This window comes from Chenopodium quinoa, unplaced genomic scaffold (assembly GCF_001683475.1).
Source record: "Chenopodium quinoa cultivar QQ74 unplaced genomic scaffold, ASM168347v1, whole genome shotgun sequence".
In the NCBI taxonomy this organism is placed as follows: domain Eukaryota; kingdom Viridiplantae; phylum Streptophyta; class Magnoliopsida; order Caryophyllales; family Amaranthaceae; genus Chenopodium; species Chenopodium quinoa.
In genome coordinates this window covers 1870134-1895508 of record NW_018742483.1, presented here as the reverse complement: position 1 = coordinate 1895508, position 25375 = coordinate 1870134, and the positions used below count along the sequence as shown (strand labels likewise).

The 25375-nt window shown below is 34.4% G+C and overlaps 2 protein-coding genes across 2 annotated transcripts; both read left to right on the top strand.

Moving 5' to 3' along the window:
* The first annotated feature begins 1750 nt into the window (after nt 1-1750).
* On the top strand, nt 1751-4187 carry LOC110719123 (60S ribosomal protein L11-1). The gene is made up of 5 exons (XM_021898026.1): nt 1751-1864; nt 2234-2341; nt 2438-2480; nt 3097-3292; nt 3745-4187. The coding sequence occupies exons 1-5, from the start codon at nt 1862-1864 to the stop codon at nt 3941-3943; spliced, it is 549 nt and encodes a 182-aa protein (XP_021753718.1). The 5' UTR covers nt 1751-1861; the 3' UTR covers nt 3944-4187.
* Nucleotides 4188-9690: 5503 nt separating this feature from the next.
* On the top strand, nt 9691-14554 carry LOC110719122 (chaperone protein dnaJ C76, chloroplastic-like). Its single transcript, XM_021898025.1, has 9 exons — nt 9691-10345; nt 10653-10781; nt 10892-11021; nt 11148-11268; nt 11424-11505; nt 12144-12194; nt 12390-12428; nt 12600-12699; nt 14379-14554. The coding sequence occupies exons 1-9, from the start codon at nt 10103-10105 to the stop codon at nt 14507-14509; spliced, it is 1026 nt and encodes a 341-aa protein (XP_021753717.1). The 5' UTR covers nt 9691-10102; the 3' UTR covers nt 14510-14554.
* The last annotated feature ends 10821 nt before the right edge of the window (nt 14555-25375 follow it).

Sequence of the window (25375 nt, the reverse complement as noted above, 5' to 3'; positions counted from 1 at the left end):
AAATAAATTACAACATCAAAATCAAAAATAAAAATTACAACATCAAAGAAAAAAAATTACAACATCGAAATTAAAATTCCAAAATCAACACCTTGATTCTTCACCTGCATCAATTAAAACACCGAAATTAATAAAACTCACAATAAACTAAAAAACCTCCATGATTCACGAACTCAAAAAAAAACCATAAATCATGAAAAAAAACCCCGAAAATCACGAAAAATAAAATCAACCCAGGAAATAATAATAATAAAAAAACCCAGAAATCACGAAAATTAAACCCATCAAATCACGAAAATTTAAATCAACCCAGAAAATAAAATCAACAAAGGAAAAGAAAGAGAAGGGAAAATCAATCCCTTATTTTTGCATAGTTGTTTGTTTTACTTAGAAAATAAAACAACCTTACTCACCACTACCCCCTTGGGCTCTTCTACAACCACCACTACCCCTTCATTCTTGCCCTTCTCCTTGCCACCACCAATTTGGCCCCCAAGATTCCTTCGCCTTCTTTTGCCTCGGCTGCAACTCCTCCCCTCTGCCGCCGCTGCCGATTATCTTCTCTCTTTCTTTCTTTATTTAAAATTTTTTTAGATCTAATTGCTTGTTTTAAAAGAAAAAATGTTTGGGGGTTTATTTATGGGATGTTTAGGGGTTTAGGGTTTTTTGGATGGTTTTTGTGGTGGGTATGGTGATTTTAAGGGTGAGTTTTTTGGATAGATTTTGTGGCGGGTCTAGTCGTTTTGGGTGTGGGTGGGTTTTTTTGGGTGGGAGTGGGCAATTTTTGGATGTGGTTGGGTTGTGTGGTAGTTTTGGTGGCGGTTAGGTAGTGTTGTCGGTAGGGGTGTTTATATTAGGGTACCCGAGTTTTCGGATACCCAAATCTTTGGGTAGTTTGAAAATCACTATGTCCCGACCCGAGAACATCGGGTACCCAATTTTTGGTACCCCAAATTTCTTGTGTCGGGTCATAGGGTACCCGGATTATAAATTTACCAACTATTTTGTTTCTACATAATCTTGTCGTCTTTCATAGTTTAATCACTTTCACGTGAGTTTCATTGCTTAACTTTATAAAAATTCATTATACAAAATTACAATCCATTAAACAAAATAATTTACAAATAAAATAATTTTTTTTAAAAACAACAAGCAAAAATTATACAGTAATGTATTGAATTATTTCAAGCATCTCACACTTGAGCCTCACTGTGATCATAGACTTAAGTATGGTGGCGTCCAAAGGGAAGGAAACTAGAGCAAAAGAGTCGCCAACAAGTTTTAGGAACTTGTAAACCGTTCACAAGGTGAAGGTTACACCCATTCACGATCTATGAGATCGTTAACTCCATAGTGTTTTGCAATCATGACTGAATATTCGGGAATGAAAGTACAAATCTAACCTAAAGGAGATTGCACCTGCCCTAAAAATAGGCATCTACTTTATTTTTCTTATATTTATGTGCGCTGTTTGACTAACATACGATCAATAAGCTCAACTCAGTTCAATTAACCAAAATAGGCCCTTAGTCATCTACGAATAGGCATCTACTTTAATCAAAATAGGCCCTTAGTCAACCTACCCAAAAAAAAAAAGTACAATGAGTTTCTTTCGGGAAAAAAAAAAAAATCTACAAACGAATTGGGCCGCTAATAACCAAAACCCAACCTCTAAAAAAGAAAATTCAATGATATAAGCCCAGTCCATCATAAGATTAAAAACCCATCAAACATAAACATCATCAACATAAAAACCCTAGCTTGGCCTCCGCTCTATTTTAGGGTTTTTATTTCATTCCCACATTTCACTCTAACGCTTCCTCTCTCTCCATCCGTCGGCTGCTGCTCCAGTTTTTCTCTAATGGTGATTTTCTCTCTCCTCTCTCATTTCACTATCTCGCTCTATTCTGTCGATTTCAATGTATTCTATGAATTTTGTGGATTATGCAGTTTTTTTTTTGCTCTAGCTTTGATGGATTTAAGTTTTTAAGCTCTGATTTAAGTGGGTTCTTGGCGTTTTAATCTCTGAATTTGATAAAATCTAGGGTTTAAATCTTTGTTAATGGATTTCAGGGTTTTAAAAGCTCAAATCATGGTTGATTTAGGTTTATGAATCTCTGATTTAAGTGGGTCCAAGGGCTTTCAAGCTTTAATTTTGACAAAACCTAGGGTTTTAAGCATTGTTATAAATTGGATTTAGGGTTTTATTTATGTTTAATTTAATCAAATTCAGGCGCCGGAGAAGAAGTTATCGAACCCCATGAGGGACATCAAGGTCCAAAAGCTTGTTCTCAACATCTCTGTTGGTGAAAGTGGTGATCGTCTTACCAGAGCTGCTAAGGTATAATAAGCCAAATTTTGTTTCTATATATTTAGGTTGAATAATGCCGATAATTATGAATATGTTTTGAATCCTAGATCATTGTTGTTTTTCTAGGTGTTGGAACAACTCAGCGGTCAAACCCCAGTTTACTCCAAAGGTATAAATTATAAGGTTTAATTAGTTGTTTTTGTAATGTTATATGATTGTTTGACTGTTGTGGTTGTGTATTGTGATTTTGATTTTTGGTTAATACTTTGTATTGTATTTCTGTGCTTCAAGTGCTATTTGTATTGATAAATGTTGTAGATTTATAATTACTTTCTGATTGTTTATAATTTGCGTGAAAATATAATGAAATTTCTGTTAGGTTGTGCTAGTGAATTGTTTTAATGTGCAATTTAGGATTTTTAATTTCCAATTGTATTTTATGAATGTCTTTTATTTTTGGGTTTTGTGTTTGTCGAGCTTAGATCACTACTAAATATTATAAACTTTGTAGGAGTGTTTGTAATGGAAATATGTTGGTTTACATGCTGTTGAACGTGTTAGTTGTAGTAGATTTCTAAGAGATGTTGGTTTTACACCATAAATATGTTGTGTTAATTTACAGAGTAATGCATGTGTGTCTTGATGTCTTTTGTTGTTTTAATTACAGTTGATCATATTAAAACGTTATTTTTAAGAGTGTTTCACTGTTTCATGATAATTTTAATGATTTTGTTGAAAAGATTAGTCGTGGATTTTGTTCATAGTTGTTTGTTTATGATTAACAGCCAGATACACTGTCCGATCTTTTGGAATCAGACGTAATGAAAAGATTGCTTGTCACGTGACTGTTAGAGGTGACAAGGCAATGCAGTTGCTTGAAAGTGGTTTGAAGGTTAAGGAATACGAGTTGTTGAGGAGAAACTTCAGTGAGACTGGATGCTTTGGTTTTGGTATTCAAGAGCACATTGATCTTGGAATCAAGTAAGTGATCATGACTATTTGATTTATTATTCGATCATCTGTTGTTAGTGTCGTACTGTCGTTGCACATTGTTACGTAGGCCTTTATGGATACATACTACTAGTTAGTAACTTAGTAACTTGTCTTTTAGCTTTGTTATATTGTCATCCTTGGCAGTGTTGCTGTTTCAAGTTGTTGTCTTGGTTGGTTAGAATTTAGTATTCTATTACTATCTTCAAAATGTTTGATTTTGCTGCAGCTACTTGACCCTGATATAAAACCTAAATATGTAATGTTACCATTGTAGTTTAGAGTCATGCGGCTGTCTTTTTTTTTGTATGTATTTTTGCTGTTCATTATGCAAGGTTCGCCTTAAAAATGGATATCGTAAGGCTAAAGCAATATTTTCTTATGAAAGGGCCTTTATTGATATAGATTAAGTTGAACTTAGTTCCTGATTTTTCCCCTTTCAGGTACGATCCCTCTACTGGTATTTATGGTATGGACTTCTATGTTGTCCTAGAGCGTCCTGGTTACCGTGTTGCTCGTCGCAGAAGGTGCAAGGCCCGTGTTGGAATCCAGCACAGAGTTACCAAGGATGATGCCATGAAGTGGTTCCAGGTCAAATATGAGGGAGTTATCCTCAACAAGGCCCAAAATCTATCTGCTTAAACCTTTGTTTTTTTCTTTAATGCTAAACCTTTGTCTATCTTAATAGTTGTTATCCCGCTAGGGTTAAATTGGATTTTGTAGTGAAAAAGAGCTTTTTTTGACGATTTATTAGTGTTCTTTGTACTGTTGGGTCACATTGGTTCTAGAATTTTTGTTCTATGCTTGAAGGTTTTACAGTTGTCATAACCATGAATACCCCATCGTACTTCTGTTTACATCAATCAAGTGTTGCTAGTTTGATCCACTCTTTCATTGATTTATGGCTCTGCAATCTTCTGAGATTGTGGGATGGGCAAAGATGTTCCACCCTAATTTGTCCAACTTACCATACCTTTAAATTTCAATGCCTTTGTCAATGTTTTATTTGAATTTGAAAGTTATTTTAGCTTGTATCATTGCTCTTGTTATTCTGGCTTTGTTTTGATGCTATGGGGGAATCAGTCTGTATTGCTCAGTCTCTTGTTTCTAGAGTAATTTGGGACTGGAAATTGTTAATCTCGTGCATGCTGTACGTCTTCCATGTTAAATGTTGGTGCATTGTGCTGACCCTTGTTGTCCAAGACTGAAACTATGTTAACTTTGATATCACAAGTCAGTCTTTTAGTAGATGGTTGATATAATTGAAGGCTTTAGTCGTCCTGGATCATTGGTTTGTTTTTTACTCTATTTTTTTAAAAGAACATACAGCAACTGGATATCTAATACTAACTGGATTTCTTCCAGAATTTAAAAAATAGATTGCAGCTTTAAGTATCCAAACATACAAAACATTTTAAGGTATCAGCCCAAATGAAATGATTAAGAAGCTAGTAGCACAAAAGTGTCTGAGATGAAAAGCCGGAAGGCTCCCACTAGTAGCTAAAAACCTTTCTAGATAAGCTGGCCACTGCCCTTGCGAGGTGCAGTTAGAGGAAGAGGCGGAGTAAGAATCTTGCAGTCATGTCCAGCAAGGAAAGGTGCAAGATGAAGCTTTCCCTGAACGTCTTCCTTAGCAGCAAGATAGCTCTCCCTAGCAAAAGAACTCGTCACACAGCACATGTTTCATCCCCATTAAGTTGTCTCACAGATCCAAGTCTCATTTCCCTTTCACCTGTTTGAAGCATATCGCTCTTCATCACTTTTGTCATTGCTCTAATACCAACACCAACCTGACAGAGTCAGTCTCTCCTCCCATTATAAGTCATCTTGTTATCCATCTTACCTACTGCTAGTATATGCCGTTATAAAACTTTTAGTCTTAGATAACTTAAGTGGTTCTACTACTTAGCGGGCGTTTGGTATGACTAATGAAAATGAAGTGGAAAAGAAACAAATAAGTGGGAAAAAAGGAATCATTTAACTCTTACCTTTCCATTTGTTTGGTTTAATCATGGAAATGATTCATTTAAACCTATCTTCCTTTATTTTTGTTTGAGGAGAGTAATGGGGCGTTTGGATTGTAGGAATGAGAGTTTGAGGATTAAAATGTGGGAATGAGATTGAGAATTAATTGATGGGAGTACACGAAAATATGCCAATACCTTGGTTGGATAGTGGGTGAGAATATATAAGGAATAAATAACAATTTTACCAAAATACCCTTACTAAGATTATTATTTCATTCTTTTCATTAATGGCAAAAATGTCATTTTCCCCCTATTCCCATTCCCATCCATTTATTACCTACCTTCCCTAGGTAATAAAATGGTGGGAATTACTCCTAAATATTCTCATTCTCAAATCCCTTTTTATTCCCATTCCCACCAAACAAACAAGACTTATTTTTTCAATTGGGATTAAAATTCCCAATCCCACCCTCAATTCCCATTTGCCAAACACCCCATAAGGATAATTATTACCTTAGGTTTTAGAGAGGTAACAAATGGTGGAAACCATTACCTAAGGGTAATTGTTACCCAAACCTTCAAACTAAACACTTGGTAACGTTAATGGTTTATTTGAATATGTTTCCAATCAAAAAACACTCCAAGCAAACATGCTCTTATGTATACAAAGTAGTAGTATTTATCTTAGTATTTTAATTCCTCTAAAAATGAAAAATAAGCTTTGTATTTTAAAGATGACCTTGAATTCTTAAGTGTAAGTTGGTAGTACATGTCATGGGAAATTCAAACTCCATTACCCAGGAGGGCAAGGTAACACTAAAGTCTAAAGAGAAGTGTCTGAACTTTGCTATAATCATCAACATTTCCTAAAGAAAGGGCTGAAGATAGAAACTATTGTGCAGAGATCAGTTTATGGATTTAGCTAAATGTGGGTTACCTTCTACAATTGGTTGGTGGCGTAGCGATGATTGAGACTATACTTGGTAGGGAGGACCCGTGTTCGATCCCCCGCAATAACAATTGGGAGGGGACTGAAAGCTAACCACTTAGAACTAATCTCCGAATCCGGATTAGCCCAAAGGGTGAACCGGGTGTAACACCAAAAATAAAAGAATGAAAGAGAACCACACCGTATATGTATACACTACAAGCCGTGAGTCCTAACTATGACTAGAAAATATCAACCAGGATCGACCCAAATTGAATACGGTCCAAATTGAATGCCGCCCTGTGGCTTATGAACTAATGTACTTTGAACTATCTTAAAAAGGCTCTCCAAGCGCCTCTAGATCTAGCATAATTGTTTGGGCTGGCCACATCTTGAGACCCATATAAGTCTGGATGTCTCTAAGGGCAATATTTACTTTAAGAATATACTACTACTCAAATAGGTTAACATAATCACGTAAAATCAGTAGTTTTTTCTCTATATAATTTTTTTTAAGTATAGATTTTACTTATAGAAGAATAAGTATATTGGTTGAATTCCTCTAAAAAATATATATTGGTTAAATTTGTGCATTGGAAAATCTAAAACCTTGCACAACATCAATTGAACACAACAATCATTAGTTTGTGTCGTGATGCACCCAACTTGAGAAATGTAAGAGGTAAAATAAATTCCGTGTGTATAAAAAAAATAAGATCTTGCAAATGAAAGCGGAGTGCCTTCATGGTGTTGGATAACCCTTTAAGATATTTTCTAAAATAGTACGTAGTATTAATTTGATAATGTACACAAAATCACACGTCAATTAATGTCATTAGTCTTTATTTCAAGTTATTATTTTTCCTTTATCTTATCCAACTAGCATAGTGCCCGTGCGATGCACGGATTATAAATTTAATCAAATTATTAAACCCGTAGGAAAAATAAAAATAAAAACAAAGGTAATTCATTTACTATTAAAGGACTTGTACTAATGGTCAATAAAAAAAAAATTAAAGGAACGTTATTTGAATAGTATTTTATGTTATTTGAATTTCTTTTAATTTTTTATAATGTTATTTTATAAATTGAAAAATAATTGAATAATACTCCACATAGCTATATAAGAAGTGGACTAATTTATTTATATCTCCCGTTGAGAAAAAACTAAAATTTTCTTATCATACCATCCGCATCAGTAGCTACAATCAATCTAATATATACATGTTTTATTTACCCGTCGCACTCATTAAATCTATAGACACAATAATAACCTTATATTTGATCTACCAGAACATATATTTTCCTAAGTTAAGTATTGTGCCAAAAACTATATATTATATAATAGTCATATATATAACCAACAATCGATTAAATATAGTATACGACACAAATACTTCGTATATAGGTATGGATACTGATAATTTTATATAAATAAAATATACGGAGTATATATTACTAAGATTTATCCCTACCTTAATTATAAAAAGGTTAACAAAACTCTTATAATAGTGCATGAACATTTATATATATAAAAATATTCTTTTTACATATATTTTCCCCCATTTAATTTTAAATGCCTTAAAATTGTCTTTTGAATTCGCTAAATTAATTTAAAAGGTTATGTTTATTTCAATATTTAAAGCCATTTACTATTTTCATTTCCTTTTGTTTTAATTTTTCTATTTAGAATTTATTAAACTATTAGGTTTCAAGATCGAAGTCAATATTTTTTTACCGTACAATCACTAAATCAAAGTTGCTCAACTAAAATTTTGGACATTGCATAGCTACACAACATCCAACACATTTAATGATTACATGCAAATAATTTTAATAAAACTACGCATTCGATATAAGTTATTAAACAATTTAACTACATATACATTTTGATAGGTTTATATCTTTCATATTAACAAAAATTTACAAATGTTATTATCATATTTTGAAAAAAAAATAGACTTTGGAGTTTTGTATAAGATAGATAAAGGATAAGTTAATTTCCGTCATATATGCATTGAGTTTTGGGTGTTCTATCCGGTTCACCCTTTGAGCTAATCTAGATTTGAGGATCATTTCTAGGTTATTAGGTTTCACTCCCTTCCGATTGTTGTTGCAAGGGAGCACACTGGTCCTCCCTACCAAGTGTAGTCTCAATCACCACTACACCAACAACCAATTGGTGTAGTGGTGATTGAGACTACACTTGGTATGGAGGACACGTGTTATAAAATATTATATTATATACATATACTTTTTTATATTATAAAAAATATTATATTATATACACATACTATTATAGTTAAAAGTATTATTATGTATAAAACAACATAAATTATTGCACATGATTGTTGTATATCTAGTATAGTACATGAGCAATGCACGATTTTTAATTCAAAATGTCAGTTTTTCTAAAAACAAATTCATAAGTAATTGCATTGTTAATACGGATATTACAATTTAAAACATGAGTAATAGTTATAATATATTTTATATCTATCCCTTTTCCGTCAAATGTCTAATTCAATTTAACTTTTATTCCTCTTGTTTAGATTGGTTATTGGTTCACTTTTTTACTTTTTATTTTTTATATGCTAGAAAAACAAAAGGTCATTGTAAAAGACATTGTATAGAAAATGAAAGGCCGATTAAAATTAAATTTATGTTCAAGATTATGTATTTCTTTCCAAGACAACATTTCGGCTCAGCATTCAGTATTTTTCAAGGAGTACAACAAACGATAAAAGTAATTTTTACACTAAAAAATTTTGTATCAAAAACTTTTACATTATTTTGGGTAACTTTTATCAATAAAGCATAAATAACTTTCATTCATTACAGGGTAGCTTTTATAATAGGTGCACAATATTTTATTGTACATCCGATATTTTGGGTAACTTTTATCAATAAAGCATAAATAACTTTCACTCATTACAGGGTAGCTTTTATAATAGGTGCACAATATTTTATTGTACATCTGCTTTTTTTTTTAAATGTTTGTATTGATTTCATAATTGACGTCAAACTAAATATTATCGATTTTATTTAATTTTCATAAAGAAAAAACAATATTAGCCTTTCAAAATACGAAATATTTGTTTCCTTAATTATGCCACTTTAATCATATTGCTTCAAATTAGCTATTATTCTTTAACTTAATTATAAATAAAGATTTGAAAGATTTTATGGATTATTTGTAGTATTGGAAAGTATATATTTATTATAAAAAATTAAATCAATATTTATGTTAGGAAATCATGAAAATCTTATGCATGTATAGAAACTTGCTTTTATTGTTTGAAGTTTAACAAAAATAACTATGCTTAAATATGTAAACAGTAATTATATAGATTTATTTTATACATAAGATAAGCCAATGAGAGATTGACATTTGTCATCCTCACATTGAGACGCTTGTCTTTTAGTATAATATATAGATAGATTCTTTAGAGGCGTTTGTTAGACTTTGGCTAATAAGCATTACCGTTGCAAAAAAATAAATAAATGAACATTACAAAAGAAAATACCAATTGGACGAAGATGTGAGAAAATTCTTACTCCAAAGAGAGAAAGAAAGACCAAAATCATTGGGCAACTGAGCAAGCAACAATATATCCACACTTTGACACGTGCAAGTAATAATCAAGCTGAAGTTAGAAGTTAAACTACCACTCTCACATTCTTCCAAATTCCTCCCGATTCTTATGAAACAATTGGTGCTCACTTTGCCACTTCATCACTTACATTTTTCACTATAAATTAAAATTATTATTCTCATCCTCATAATTTTTATTTCTTCCAATTAAAAGTCTTTAAATAAAACAATAAAAAAAAAATCTTTGCCATTAATCTGAATTATTATTTTTTATACAAGAAAACTAGAAAAAGCTCCTGAAAACTGTAAAAATGGCTCAATTGTTAACCCCAGTATGTGCTGATCCATTCAAATTACAAAACCCAGTACATAATTTTACGAGTAACGCAAATTCTAGTAGAAGTAAGTGGAGCGTGCATTCTACGCGCCGCTATAAATGGCGCGTGATGGGTCAGAATGGAAGTAGGGGTTCGACTCGAGTTAAAGCAGTTGCTGATGATTCAGCTGGAGTTGTAGATGAATTTGCTGATGATTATTATGCTGTTTTGGGTCTGGTAATATTCTCTAATTTATTTTTTGGCATTTTTTTTGGTGTTATTATTGGTAACTTATAGCATGTACTTGTAATTGATTAATTTTTGGCTCAAAATGAATAAATTGGGAAGTTAATTTTTTTGGGCTTGTTATTTGATTGAAAAGACATGGTTTAAATTGAGAGGAAAACTGTCAAATTGTTCGAAGTTTATTTGTTCTGCAATTTTGTTATTAGAGAAATTGGCAATGATCATAATTAGCTATGTTTTAGCAATGATTATAAATTTTTAGTTATGTTTGAATAACATTGAGTTTCAAATTTGTCAGACACCAGATGCTACACCACAGCAAATTAGAAAAGCTTATTACAATTGTATGAAAGCTTGTCATCCGGATTTGAGTGGTGATGATCCTGAGACTACAAACTTTTGCATGTTCATCAATGAAGTTTATGGGGTATGATTTATAGCAAACAATAAGTTCTTCTGCTTGATTTTGAGCTGTTAGTCTCATAGGTGATTACTGTTGTATAATCTGAATGAAACTGTAAAATTCGCGTCTTATAGGTGCTTAGTGATCCAGTGCAACGAATGGTGTATGATGAGATTCATGGCTATTCTTTGACGGCGACTAATCCATTTATGGATGAAGCGAGCCCTAGGGATCACGTGTTTGTTGATGAATTCAGCTGTATAGGTGTGTCATTTGTGTATGTAATGTAGATGCACTACTTTTAAACTGATGATCTTTTAATATATTCTAGTCTGAGTGTCATTTAGAATGTCAAACGTCATCACAAACTTGTTGGATAATCCGTCACAGGATGTAAAAACTGTGCAAATGTGGCACCGGATGTTTTTCAAATTGAGGAAGACTTTGGGAGGGCTCGAGCCTACAAACAATGTGGGATGTCTGACCTTGTTGAACAAGCGATTGAGAGCTGGTATGAACACTGTTACAATGGTCTTGGTGTAGTGATCGAAATGATATTCTAGTTATAAGATAGTAGTATTCATATATGTATTTTGTATTTACTTGTTATATGCATTAAAAATAGAGTCCTGTTTTTCTTTCAATTGACTAGATGTCCGATTACAGCCCAGTTGATTGTATTCATTGGACTTCTGCTGCACAACTATCTTTGCTTGAAGATGAGATGCGGAGAGTGGAACGAGTAAATGTAAGTAGAAAGTGTCTTTGTTTTCTGTTGTTTCTTTGAAGCTTCTGATTAATTACTAGGTTATTATTTAGGCCTGCAGTGATTGAACAAACATAAACAGCCTTTTGCTTAGTACCTTATTCTGGATCTTGAAAATGTGTCTATTTTGGCCAAATACTTCATTTCAACCTCAAGTACCTTTAATGGACCTTCAGCAGTACACTGACTTTATTTTGAACACTTACCCTTCATGTTGGACCGAAGCTTTGAAATGTTTATAAAATAGCCAAGTCTTAGACATGTTTCAGTTACAGATACCTGCAGCTGAATCTGAGTAATGTAGATCTCTGCATTATCATGAATTTGTTGTTTCCTTTCTTCCTTCACTTTTTTGTTTTTATTGATCTGGACAGTATATAGGACTAATAGGAGTGTCTGTTTGTCAAACTCATTCCCACTAGGGACCGGTTTCTTATCCTCTTAGACATAAATATGACATGGCGCTTAGAATAATAAGCTGGACTAAAGTATAAAAACACAAACGATTTGTTATCTGATCTGAAGCATGCACAACTCCTGGATCCCCAGAACTTATTTGAATCTCTTTTCTTTCTGTTATTTGGACTGAACAGTATTCATAATGTTTAAAAAATGAACAGGTTGCACTGATGCTAGCCGGCATGGGATCATCATCAGATGTATTTAGAATGGTAACTGCTATGTACTTTTTTCCACATTTGAATCGATTGTTGATTGTATGATCCCATGAATAGTTGAATACTACTTCTACCACTAAAATGGTGAAAACATTTAATTCAGTCTGAAAATTAGTTCTCAAAATTCAAAAACAATACTTGCTTTTCCAGCTGTTATTCCTAATTTTTTGAGCCTTCCAAATTTTGTAGGCCAATTCTCGCTGGGAGAAGAGACAGTCAAAACTTCTGGTAAGAGCACTCTAATTGTGTGTTCTATTTGGTGAAACCTTTATACATAGTACCTGCTTTTTGTCTTGATCCTCTTGAGAACTCATTTGATGTCAGCCTCTTTACAAAAATACTTGCACTAAATTGCTTTGATCAACATACCTTAAACATTTGAGGTTTCATCTGTTTCAGGAAAAAGCCAGATTGAGAATGATGAAGGAGAAAGGCCCTGGTGCTGTCGACCAATACTGGGATAACCTCTGGGGAAAACAGAGAGAATACCAGAGTACAGGTAACTAGAGTTTGCCAATTAATAGAGTTATTACTGAATTTAAAGGTGATGTGTTGCTTATCAAATTGGTGTCGAGTTCAATCAAATGTCTCCTCTTTTCAGATTAGTTTCAATCCTCAATAAAGATGAAGATTAAATTCTCTTCTTTGGAATAATATAGATTTATTTTCATGCATCCACCTAAGAGAGCCTTTGTAAACCCCATAGAAGTCAGTATCAGTAGATGGCCTTATATCACCAGTTTTTTTTTTTTATTTTTTTTTTTATTATTTTTTTTAGGGCTTGTTTTGTTCAGCTTAGCTCCAATCAGTTCAGTTCAGCTTAGCTCCAATCAGTTCAGTTCACTTCAGTTCATCTCCTAATTCTCTCATAAATAATTCATTTCATTTCAATTAAGTTCAGTTCAGCCCCAATCAGTTCAATTCAATTCAATTCAGTTCAGTTCAGTTGTTTTCAGTAAATCGGAACAAACCCTTAGCTTCATACAATTTAGAGGATTGTCACTTGTAATTATCTATGTGCACACAGTTGCATTATATTTATTGTGGGGTACTAACTTTTGTACTCACAATTAGAACTTTCTGCTACACCCTTGAACTTCCGATGTTATACAAGCTTATCTAATGAATCAATTGTCTTGATGCCCAACATACCCAACATTTACGTATACGCTCTGCAGAGTGCAGACCACATAGCCTGTTTGTCTCAAAAGGAAAGAAGGCTCTCTGCCAGTGAGCTTATTATTACACTTCTATAATTAGAGGCTATTCAAGGCCATCAATCAGCCTAGTACTTGGAAGCTTGTTGAAATATATATTACTACATAGTTGTATAAAAGTTGAAGAATAACCTATCCAAGAAACTTTCAATTTTTTTTTTTTTTTGAAATCGAACATACTCTTTCTCCACTTTACAAGCTAAAAGAAACAGTGAGGTTGTGTTGTGTTAGACATAATGGAAACCAATAAGAATGTAATTTTCTTTATGATATGAAGTTAATTTTCCTTGAAAATATTGTCTCAAGCTTCATTTTACTGTCTAAAATTTCTGGAAAAGATAGAGAGAAAAGGAAAAATGGATGAGCAGGTAATGAAGAGGAGGAAATAACTCAAATAAGTGAAAGAAGGTGAGAAAATGTGCCATCCTTTATGAAAAATGGTTATTTTCAACTTATAGAAAATTTCTCACCCCGAAGTAATCAAAATAGGGGAAAATGGGAAAGCTAATATCCTTGAAAACTGTCTTACTTCCAAGTTGCAACCTAATTCAGTCTAAGCCTCCCATATCCATGTCGGAAGTGAAGCTTTTTGACCCAACACTCCCATTTTATTGAAATTCCACATCCTTTACATGGTTTGCGCATCTTGGCCATTCACCATATGAAATCGCTTTGTATTTTCTAAGCAACGATGTTGAATCTCTTAGGTATTTCTTCCATGTTAATATTCACAGAGAAAACAGCTTGCTTAGGCCAATCTGTTGGATGGGCTTGTGTTACTAGTGTTTAAATTGCTTAGTATTCAATTGATTTGCATTGTTCATGGAACGATATTAACAACAAATGGCTATTTCCATTGAACTTTCTTTGTAAACCATCATCTTTTGTTTCTCTTTTTATTGATTAAATTATTGAAGCTCTAGACATGGTCTTTATATTAATTTATTCAATTGTTATGCAGAGGAGGAAGTAAAAGAGCGAGCAAACCGAGCAGCTGCAGCAGCTCGTAGATGGCGAGAATACTCAAGGAGAGGTGCTGATAAACCTCCCACTTATAAACTTCCTGAGGCGGCAGTGGAAGTGTCTGAGTGATCACCATCCAACAATGCATATATATAACCTCTTCTTTTTTTTTTTTTTTTTTCCTTTGGGATTTACCATATAATTCATCTTACAAATGTATAGTTCATATTTTGCATATATCAATGATCCTCTTTTCAATTAAATCATGTAATCAGAATTCAAACTAGAATCTAATATCATATGAAAGTATTTTGATGCAGAAAAGTTGGACAAGCAGGATCATTTCTTAAGTTTCACGTACGAGGTATAATAATACCACATAAATTTGAACTGTTCTTATTGCAACTGAAGGCATATGCACAATGCACATGTCAACCATTAACATATCGTATCTAATTAAACTGGTCTCGGTTTAATTTAGACCTATTTAATTGAACTAGTTACTGTAATTAGTTTGGGTTTACCCATTTTATCAAAAATATCGAGAAGGCTCAATCTTGTAAGTACTGCATGTACATGCTTACATATTCCAAAGAACATTAATACAGATATGAATCTGTAGTTTGGGGTGACCAATTCTATTGTACGTCAGATCAACTCTTGTTCAATTTACTATTATTGATTGCATAAATAAAATTCTACAGTAATTTTATTGTGAAAGTGATCCTGATCCAACATGTAAAAGGGAATATTAAAATTATAGAAAATTATTATTTTTTTTTTAAAAATAAAAATATATCAGAATATGTTTTCAGGAGATCTCTCAATTCGGCCATTTGCAAGAACGTTTTCTCCGCGGATGGCGCAGCAAGAGCCGGTCTTTATTATTACATTAATAATATTAATTAAATAACTAATTAATAATATACTAGTAGATAGATAAATTAATCAAGGATGAACTATAAATTCTATAATGCTAGGCTGCTTTCTATGCTTACTCTGAGTTTAAAAACACTTGTGGAAACTGTCAATTTTGTTGTCACATATATGCTGGGCAATTAATATGTTAAACTTGTTTATTATTACTATCTTGGCCTCGTGTAGCATGCGTTCTTCATTTAGTTTTTTAAGGGTTAGAATCGGAAGAGTACAATCGGACCCCGGCTAGATCGCAACTCTCATGGTTTATTTGATTTTTATTGTTGATTGAACACTTGCAGTTGAGTGAGGTTAAGGATATCTGTAGACACCTGATTGTGTCTCCCCAAAAATCAAACCCAGCGATGAGTACCTTTCACATCTTTGATTATTTAGTTAGGTGAAGAGTCTCTTGATTTTTCCTTTAACCTTGATCATTTCTAACCTTTCCTAAAATGTTTTAAGTCAAAATCATTTATTTCGTGTCTTTCAAAATCATTCATTCTGGTATTAATAGAGAAAATTAGAGGTTCTTTAAGCAGAGATTTGTTATATTGAGCTTTGATTTATTTTGGGATCCATTTCAACCTCAACTACTCCTTGAGATGATAAGAGCATCTCCAATGGTTTAATAGTAAAGACTTGCTTGCAATATTCTTAGTTACATGCTTACCATTGAAGAACAAAAAATTGAGCAACATGCAAGCTACTGTAGCCCAAACAAGCTACATGCTTGATTGAAAAAAAGACAAATAAACTCATCTCATATTGTAACATGTGTATAATTATTTATTTATTTTTTTAAATTTTATTTTTTGCAAACTAAAAGATGTTGTAGTTTACCATTGGAACATTTTGTTGCTAAAATATGTTGTAACATAAATTAATGTGGGAAAGCAAGTATTGTAGCTTGCCATTGATGGATATAGAGAATTGACATCTACATCAACTAAAATATTGTAAATTAATTAGTACGAGTACATAATTCTACAAAATATTGTACAAGGATAACCTTTTTCCTTCAAAGCTAACTAGAAAATTTTCCCTATTTGTAAAGCTCACAATATTCTAATACAAATCAAGTATTCAAAGAACTTAAAACTACATTAACCTTATGTTAAGTAGCATAAAATAATTATCCTAAAGAAATAAAAGATTTTTTTTTTTGAATGAGAAGTAATAATATCATTAAATAATAGCCATACGACATCTATAATAATAAAGATTTGTAAATCACATATTCAGATAAAATATCATAACTTTTACAATCAAAATCATAACTAATTTGCATATTTGGCATAACTCATACTCCACCGCTTCAAGCTTGACGCGAGCAATGATTTTCGATATCTTTGCATCTTTCCAAGTTGAGACTTTCGCAAGCTGCGCTGATGTTTTGATCGATCGCTTGATGACAAATCCCATACCCATATGAATCCAAATCACCTTTCCAATTATTATAAGAACCAAAAAAATAAAATCCCCATTTATGGATGAGAATCAAAATCCCAGAAAATTGAAAAAATCCCAAAAATTTAAGACAGACTCTCACAGATGGAGAGAACAAAACAAAACAAACAAACCAAAACGTAAAACAAAACAAAAAACTAAGGGCTTGTTTGACATTACTTTTGGTTTTAGTTTTCAGTTTTTTTTTAAAACTAAAAATTAAATACAGGAAACAAGAAAAAGGTGTTTCCACTTTTCTGTTGTCAGTTTTCAAAATTATTATAATTTTAATAAGTTTATATAATTTTTGATTCATTATGGGACACATATCATATATTTTTAGAAAACAAAAAAAATCAAAAACAGAAAACCACAGCAATGCCAAACGAACCCTTAATGAATTAAAGAAAGAAGGTCAGAAATAGGCTAATTTTTGAAGAAATTAGACTATTTCCGGCTTAAACGGCCAAGAAAACTAAAAACCTAGAAGAGATAGAAGAGAGAAAAAAGAAAAAGGAGAATTATATATTTGGTAAATTAAAAAAAAAAAAATTAAAAAAAGTGATAATCTTAGTGGGATGTGTACAAAAAAAATATATATTTTTTTAATACTTCCTCCGTTTTTATTTTATTGCACCATTATACCTTTTACACTATTCACTTAATCTTTTTTGACCATCATTTGTAATTTATACATTAGGCAAAATATAATCATGTGGATAGTAGACACCCATTTGTGTCTCCCCAAATCCAAACCCGGTGATGAGTACCTTTCACGTCGAATCATAATCGAATGAAACGAAAGTGTGGAAAGGTCTAGTGTTGCGGAAAGTTTTATTTCTTTTCTTTTCTTTTCTCTTCTCTCTGTTTTTTGAAAACTTTATTTTAAGAAAACAGCCAATTCAGTTTGGTTGGTCTATGATATGGGTCCAATAGTGGTGTAGTTGGATGGGGCTTGCAAAGACCTTTCCAACGATGTATTATAAGCCCAATTCCGATGAATATTGAGGAAGTTATGACCAATTTACTAAACTAGGCCCAGTTTGAGCTTTAAGTACGGCCCAATGATCTAGAGGAGGGCCTAATATGATTTATCATTCCTAATGTAATTAGGAATGATTTTGGTCTTCTAGAACATTCTAGAAGGTTTTATCATTCTTAATTCAATTAGGATTCTTCAGAGTTTTAATTAGATCAAATAACATTTTCGACTGAAATTATATTATTTTATCTTCCAGTACAGTGAAATTATCAGATTTTCGAAAATGCGTTAAAATCCGGTTTGGCGTCCAACCCCAGGCCTTGGCGCCAGACGCCAGCCATTGGCGCCTGGCGCCAATGAGCCAGGGTTGGCGCCAAGGTGGTTTTTCGATCTTCAGACTCTGTTTTGATAAATTATCTTTTTTGGATGTTTTTCTCTATAAATATCGTATCAAAAACTCCGTTTTCATTCACGGATTATTAATATTCAATCATCATCTACATCTATCATTCACCAACTCTTTTTATTCATCAAATCGTTCATTAATTCTTTTCATTCATCATCTACAATCATCAATCGTCAACAATTACTTTATGAATCATTAATCTTTTAGTATTCTTTCTAAATTTTTCTCTTTAATACAAAATTCCGCATTCACAAGATCTTGATACACCTAGCCATATTCGAAGTTGCCTTCGCCCTAGACGTGAAAGGTTTTAATTTCTGAGGGTTTGGTCCCAAATCTCTATTTCAATTATTTAATTTAATTGTTTTGATTATTATTTTCCTTGAAGTTACTAACGTGTGTATTTTGTAATTAGAAAGAGGTACGAGGCATCCAAGTAAGTACTTTAATGGTTTAATTTATTTTATGATGTAGATATCATGCTTAGGTCGTTATTTTGATTCCTAGTATCATGTCTAGAGTATCTTTAATATTAAGTATATGCTTCCTATGTTCTTTCTAATGTTAATGATTATTATTATTTATTATGTTGCTTGATATGCATATTATATTGTTATTGCTTGATCACCTTTTATGTATGTTTAAAGGGAATTGGTACTTGTAATCACGCTTAATAAGATAATTAATAATCTTGTTTAGGGTTAATTATGATTATAATTCAAGTGATCGCCAATAATAGTTTATTTGTGCATTAAATTCAACCAACATAGATTAAACAGGTTTAGGGTTATTCCTATTGATTGCATGTTAGTCAGAAAGCGCACATGAATACGAGCAGAATAAAGTAGAGGCCTATTATTAGGGCAGGTTCAATCTCTTTTAGGTTGGATTTGTACTTTCATCCCCGAACCCTTATTTGGTTCATGACCTTATGGAGTTGGCGATTTCTTGGATCGTTAAGGGGTGTAACCTTCACCTCGTGAACGGTTTACAAGTTCCTTAAAAACTTGTTGGCGACTCTTTTGCTCTATCTTCTTCCCTTTTGGACGCCACCATACTTTAGTGGATGATCACAATGGGGTTCAAGCTAGTGGGATTTTAAAGGCTTGAAACTATTCCCCACAGTTTTTGGCGACTCCACTAGGGAGGATTTCTATTTTAATTCCTGAATTTGTTTCGGCAATGATTTAGAATGAGTGGATGAGACTCGAAAAGTTCTAAGTATTTCATGTGCGTAATTTTGATTAACATTGTTGTCATATGCATAAAAAGGTTCTCATTGGAAAGACCATTCGTAATGAGTCAAAGACATAGGATTTTACACGTAGGAAATTTGAGAAACGTCTTTCACAACTAGGACTGAAATAACACCGCGCGAAACTGGATGATTTTATTGAGCACAGAAAGCTGCTGAGGCATGTGGGAAGTAGCGTCAGGGGCGAGAGCTTGGCGCCACACTTTTTGCCGTAGCGCCAGACGCTACAGTTAAAATATGGCGCCAGTCTCTGTTTGCTGGCGCCAATTTCCCCCAATACCGAGCTAGAAATATGCGTTCTAATTTCGACCGGTTTTTCGTATTGTTTGCTCGATCCTACTTCCTGATTGAATTTTTTCTCATTTTTCTGAAACCCATATGTGTTCTACATATGGACATAACCCTCTGGGAATTCATGCTCTATCTACCCGATTGAACGCTCCTGGCAACAAAGGGTACATCTGAGAGGTTGAATTCACCAAACCATGGAAGCGAGTTTTTTCTAAAAAACTCGCGGTGTTCTATCCACACGCGTTAACCCTTCACGGTTAGGCTTCTACGCGGTGCATCTGAACAATTAACCATGGACCCTGTTTGACTAAACCATATCCCGAACTTTAGAGAACTAGAGCCATGGTTAGGTTGCGAACTCATTGCATCATATTGTGCTTACTTGCCTAATTGTGCATTATTTGTTGTGCATATATATTCTATGCTCCTCCTAACCATTTGTTTGTGTTGAGATTATAATTAATGACTTAAAGAACTTTGCCTAATTAATTAATTAATTAATTAATTAATTCGAGTCAATAAAGCTTTTTCTTCTTTTAATCGGAATTGACCTAGTACGACTTTAGGCATACTCCAGTTGACTAATAATATCGAAAACAGTCCCAGACAGAGGCTCTAGTATTGGTGCCAAAATCTGGGCTGTAGCGCCACTGTATGGTGTGTAGCGCCAGACATTTACTAAAAAGTCTGGCGCCAACCACCATATTGTGACGCCAGTTCTGTCGCTTGGCCGACAGTTCGGATTATTTGTCGAGTCATTACCTAATGTCTAATTAGTCAGGTTCATGTTTAATTCGGTTAATTTTGCTGGCAATAATGCTTAATTGAATCAATATTCGAGTTTAGGCACTACGTCCCATGGTCTACACAAGAGTCCAAGCATGTCATTTACACTCAATACATACACTAATACACATGTCTTGACCATGATTAAGAGAGTCTTGGTGCGCGCGTTATTTTTCGTCATTTTTTTAGGGGGGTAAGTCGGATATTAATCCTCCAATAAATAATAGTACTTAAGTTCCCTAAACACATGTACATTATTTCTCCCTAAAAATATGCATACCTTTTTTTTTTTTTTTTTTAAAAAAAGAGCCATAAAGTCAAACTGATTCAAGTTAAGTAATTAAAACGCAAACTGGCCTAATTTACAGCGCGTGGTCAAGAAAGGAAGGACGATTAATCAAAGATAACCTCTTCGTACAAGTCCAACTTTTTGACAAACCTATAGCTCGCAAGAGGAAAGCAAGAGTTATAATGGCAACTCAGGAAGAAGTTAATGATCTCAAGAACCAACTGGCTACTGTAACTGAGACACTAAAGCTTCTCGCACTTAAGATCGAGGATCCCGCGAAGCAACAACAAATGGACCTCATGCAAGAAAGCCTAAGAAAGTTGTCCAGCGACTACAAATTTCAAGAACTCACATCCCAAGGGGTCTCGGTGGATAAAGATCTTCTTCCGCAGAAGTTCAGTGCCAACGACATCCCAAAGTTTAGGGCAATCGACAACCCCTACTTCCATCTAAGGGCATTTGAAACAATAATGAGTATCAAGGGTATCGATAAGAAAATTTTCCCTTCTTTGTTTTCGCTATCTCTCGAGACCGTTTGCCAACAATGGTTCTTTTCTCTTGAAAAAGAAAAGACCTCTACCTGGGAATCCATAGCAAACGCTTTCGTTGATAGGTACAAGTGCAACGTTCAAGTCGAAACTGACCATAGAGAACTTGAAATTCTCAAGCAGAAGGAGAATGAAGGCTTCACATCTTTCTTTAACAAGTGGAGAGAAACCTCAGCTAAAATGATTGAGGTACCAAGTGAAAAAGAGTCTGTGAGATTGTTCATTAAAAATCTCCAAGAAAAATATTCAAAACATCTTAAATATCAAAATAACCTTCATACCTTTAAGGATGTTTATGATATTGGGATTAATATTGAAGATGACTTAGCTAAATCTAAAGCTGCTAACAATAACTCCAACAGTGGCTGGAAAGGAAAGTAGAACGATAATCCTTCTTCTTCCAAAACCACCCACTCAAATAATGTTAGCACCTTTAATTTGGGAGAAGTCCTCGCCATGAACAACCAAGGACAAAAGAAACTGTTTAGGAGAAACTTCACTCCTATTGGCATGAGTTATGACACCGCGTTTGATCGGTTAAACGCAAAAGGTCTTATAACTCCCATTGGACCATTTGGAGATCCACCATTCGAGAAGAGGTCGCCTAATTGGAACCCCAATGCACATTGCAAATATCATCAAGGTAGGGGCCATTCCACTGAAAGCTGTTGGAAGCTTAAGGAAGCTATACAAGACCCGATTGACAGTAATAAGCTGCCGTTGCCTCCTGCCAGTAAGAAACCGAGTATTGACAATGCACCTCTAGCTCACACATTGGCCATCTCCGATGAAGAAGGCGAAGTTGACCCCTCATCTCTCATTAAGCCTGTCAAAGTAACCAACGTCGAAGAAGAAGAAGAGACCTTTTTCGATGTAGAAGATAATCTTCCAGAACCAGCAAATGAGGTAGAAATACGAATACTCACACTATATCTGAGGGAGACATCACAACTGTTACATGAAACTCTCAAAATTCTGAATGAACTTCGCAAGGAATATGATCAAGAACCTGAGAGAGAATTCACACCAGTAAAAACGACTTATGAGGCAAAACACTTTCCCTTACAAGTCACCGTAAGACCCAAGAAGAGCAATAAGGTTTATACTCCAATTGGGATCCCGTATGCACAAATGTTTAAAATGCTCTCCGAGAGTGGCAAGGTCAAACCTCTCGAACCGAGACCATTTGAATCATTAAAAAGAACAGATAGATATTATTGTCAATACCATCAGTCACGAGGACACACCATAGAAAACTGCTTCAAATATAATTCAAGGATTTGGTGCAGAAAATGATTGATAGAAAAGAATTAGTCCAAGTTCAACAAGAAGAGGATATAAATGTTAATGGAGTATGGGACAGTGATGAAGAAGATGTCTATCTAAAAGACATATTAGAACCTTCACCTTCCATATCATACACCACGGACGACATTTGGGCTGAAGAAGATTCATCAATAGACGTCCTCACAAGATCCGGGAGAATACAACCTCCTGTTTCAACACAACCCATGCCTACCGTACAACAAATTCCCATACCTATCATCTAAGACAATGACATCGTTAAACAATTCAAGAAGACAAAAGTGGAGATGAATGTATGGAAACTTCTAGCAACATCTCGAGAACATAGGTTGGCTGTGATGAATGCCTTGGATAAAATCGGGATAGATTCTGACACCACTCCTGAGGGACTAGCTAACTTCCTCACGAGTGATCTCCCTAGTCCAATTAATCTAATCACCTTCTCTGATTAAGATTTACCCCCGGAAGGTGACAAGCACTACAAAGCGTTAAACCTCACAGTAGTCTACAAAAGAATAAATGTTCCCATGACTCTTGTAGACAATGGATCGGCTATTAACGTCTGTCCACTTAGGACTGCGAGGATGCTCGACATAAATGATGAGGATTTAACTCCGTCCACACAAGGAATAAGAGCTTACAATAATACTCGACGTTAAGCTCTTGGAAAAATAACCCTAAATTTGACGGCAGGAGCAATATAACATGCTACTACTTTTCAAGTGGTAGACATCAAAGCCTCATTCAATCTGTTGTTAGGACGCCCTTGGCTCCATGACCTAAAGGCCGTCCCTTCATCTCTCCACCAACAAGTGAAAACTATAGTTGGAGGAATCCCCATCACTATTGGTGCTTCGCCAATGAGGATCAAGTCAATAGAGAATCCAATCATCAACGTGGAGCACGACGAAGATGATGAAGACCTATGGGGCTTTAACGAAGAAGTATCCTTAATCCAAGAGGATGAAAGGACATCTCTTTGCCACGACCCCCATTCCAACATGATTATCAACACTATGTTAAAGAAACAAGGACACTTCCCTAGGATGACCTTAGGAAAGAAGAAGGGGATAGCAAAATCGATAGAGTCACCTGGCCTCCCTAAACTAGATACTTTCGGACTTGGTTTCGAGCCGACTCGGAAAGATCTCAAGCGAGCCCAGGACAAATTGAAAGCACGTAGGGACGCTCGCATTCAAAAGAAAGCAATTCCAATGGATGAGTACCCTCTTACGCTTAATGGTCAGTTTATAAAAGAAGGAGAGGACTATCCATGCCATGAATTTCCCGAACCATTTGTTGTAAATGGTATACGACAACCAGGATTCTAGATTTTCTTGGATTGCTACTTCATTGACGAAATCCCAACTCCCGTCCATAAGGAGAAAGCACCTCCATGCTTTGGCTTTAACGTCATGGGATTACTGTTTGGGCGAGAAAAGAATGAGCCAATTTATGAGGAAGACAACTCCTCACTCATTCAAATGGTCCTACAAAGCGAAAACTTCGACCCCTCAAAGCTAATTACTCCAGCTGAAAGATTAGTGCAAGGGTGGCGCAAGACTATCAAGGTGACTACTCCGAGTGGAAGGAAGATATCAATCACGACAGGACAAGGGCCGATGTTTGAAGAATCGTCAGAGTCAGGGTCAGAGTCTGAGTCAGAGCCTTTCCTTTTAGAATCTTCTAAGTCTTTAGCTATAACGCCTTCCCTTCCTTTTTCTTCTCCTAGGATAGTTAGTGATCCAGTCCCTGATGACATATCACTCTTTGATGTAATGATCTCAGAGTATAATAATATCGCTCATTCTCCTTACTTCTCGTGTTCTTCCCTAACCCAAGATGACGAACATTGCTTAGCTAAACGATGAAAATGATAAAGAATTTATTAAAGCAATGGAAACACTTGAAAAGAAAACACCAGTAATTAAAGAGACTGAAACAGTTGACATCTCAAATGATTCAACTCATAAAAGAGAAGTTAATATCGGACTAACATTGAATAAACAAGAAAGAACTGAGTTAATTAACTTGCTTAAAGAATTTATCGATGTATTTGCTTGGTCATATGAAGATATGCCAGGCATTAACAGAGAAATAGCTCAACACACTATACCATTAATTCCAGGAATGAAACATGTAAAACAAAAGTTACGTCGAATGAAACCCGACGTAGCACTTTAGATAAAAGAAGAAGTTCAAAAACAAATGACTGCAGGTTTCATCAAGGTATCCAAATACCCCGAATGGGTCGCCAACGTCGTCCCAGTTCCTAAGAAAGACGGAAGGGTAAGGATGTGTGTCGACTATCGAGATCTAAATAAGGCAAGTCCAAAGGACGACTTCCCTTTGCCACACATCGATATTCTGGTAGACAACACAAGAAATCACGCGCTTCTCTCATTCATGGACGAATACGCAGGGTAAAATCAGATTCTCATGGCGGAAGAAGACATGGAGAAGACAACTTTTATCACACCATGGGGCACTTACTGTTACACGGTAATGCCATTTGGGTTGAAAAACGCAGGTGCTACTTACCAACGTGCAGCAACTGCCTTGCTCCATGACATGATGCACAAAGAAGTCGAAGTATATGTAGACGACATGATTGTGAAATCAAATGACCGTCCAGGCCATCAAGTAGCCTTAAGGAAATTTTTCGAAAGGCTAAGAAAATACAATATGAGGTTAAATCCATCAAAATGTGCTTTTGGAGTCACCTCAGGCAAGCTCTTGGGATACGTCATAAGCTCTAGAGGAATA

Coding starts and splice junctions, on each gene's coding strand:
- LOC110719123 (XM_021898026.1), top strand. Junction 2,342..2,437: donor GTCTTACCAGAGCTGCTAAG/GTATAATAAGCC, acceptor TTGTTTTTCTAG/GTGTTGGAACAACTCAGCGG. Junction 2,481..3,096: donor AACCCCAGTTTACTCCAAAG/GTATAAATTATA, acceptor TATGATTAACAG/CCAGATACACTGTCCGATCT.
- LOC110719122 (XM_021898025.1), top strand. CDS start 10,103: ATGGCTCAATTGTTAACCCCAGTATGTGCTGATCCATTCAAATTACAA. Junction 10,346..10,652: donor ATTATGCTGTTTTGGGTCTG/GTAATATTCTCT, acceptor CAAATTTGTCAG/ACACCAGATGCTACACCACA. Junction 11,022..11,147: donor TGATGAATTCAGCTGTATAG/GTGTGTCATTTG, acceptor AATCCGTCACAG/GATGTAAAAACTGTGCAAAT.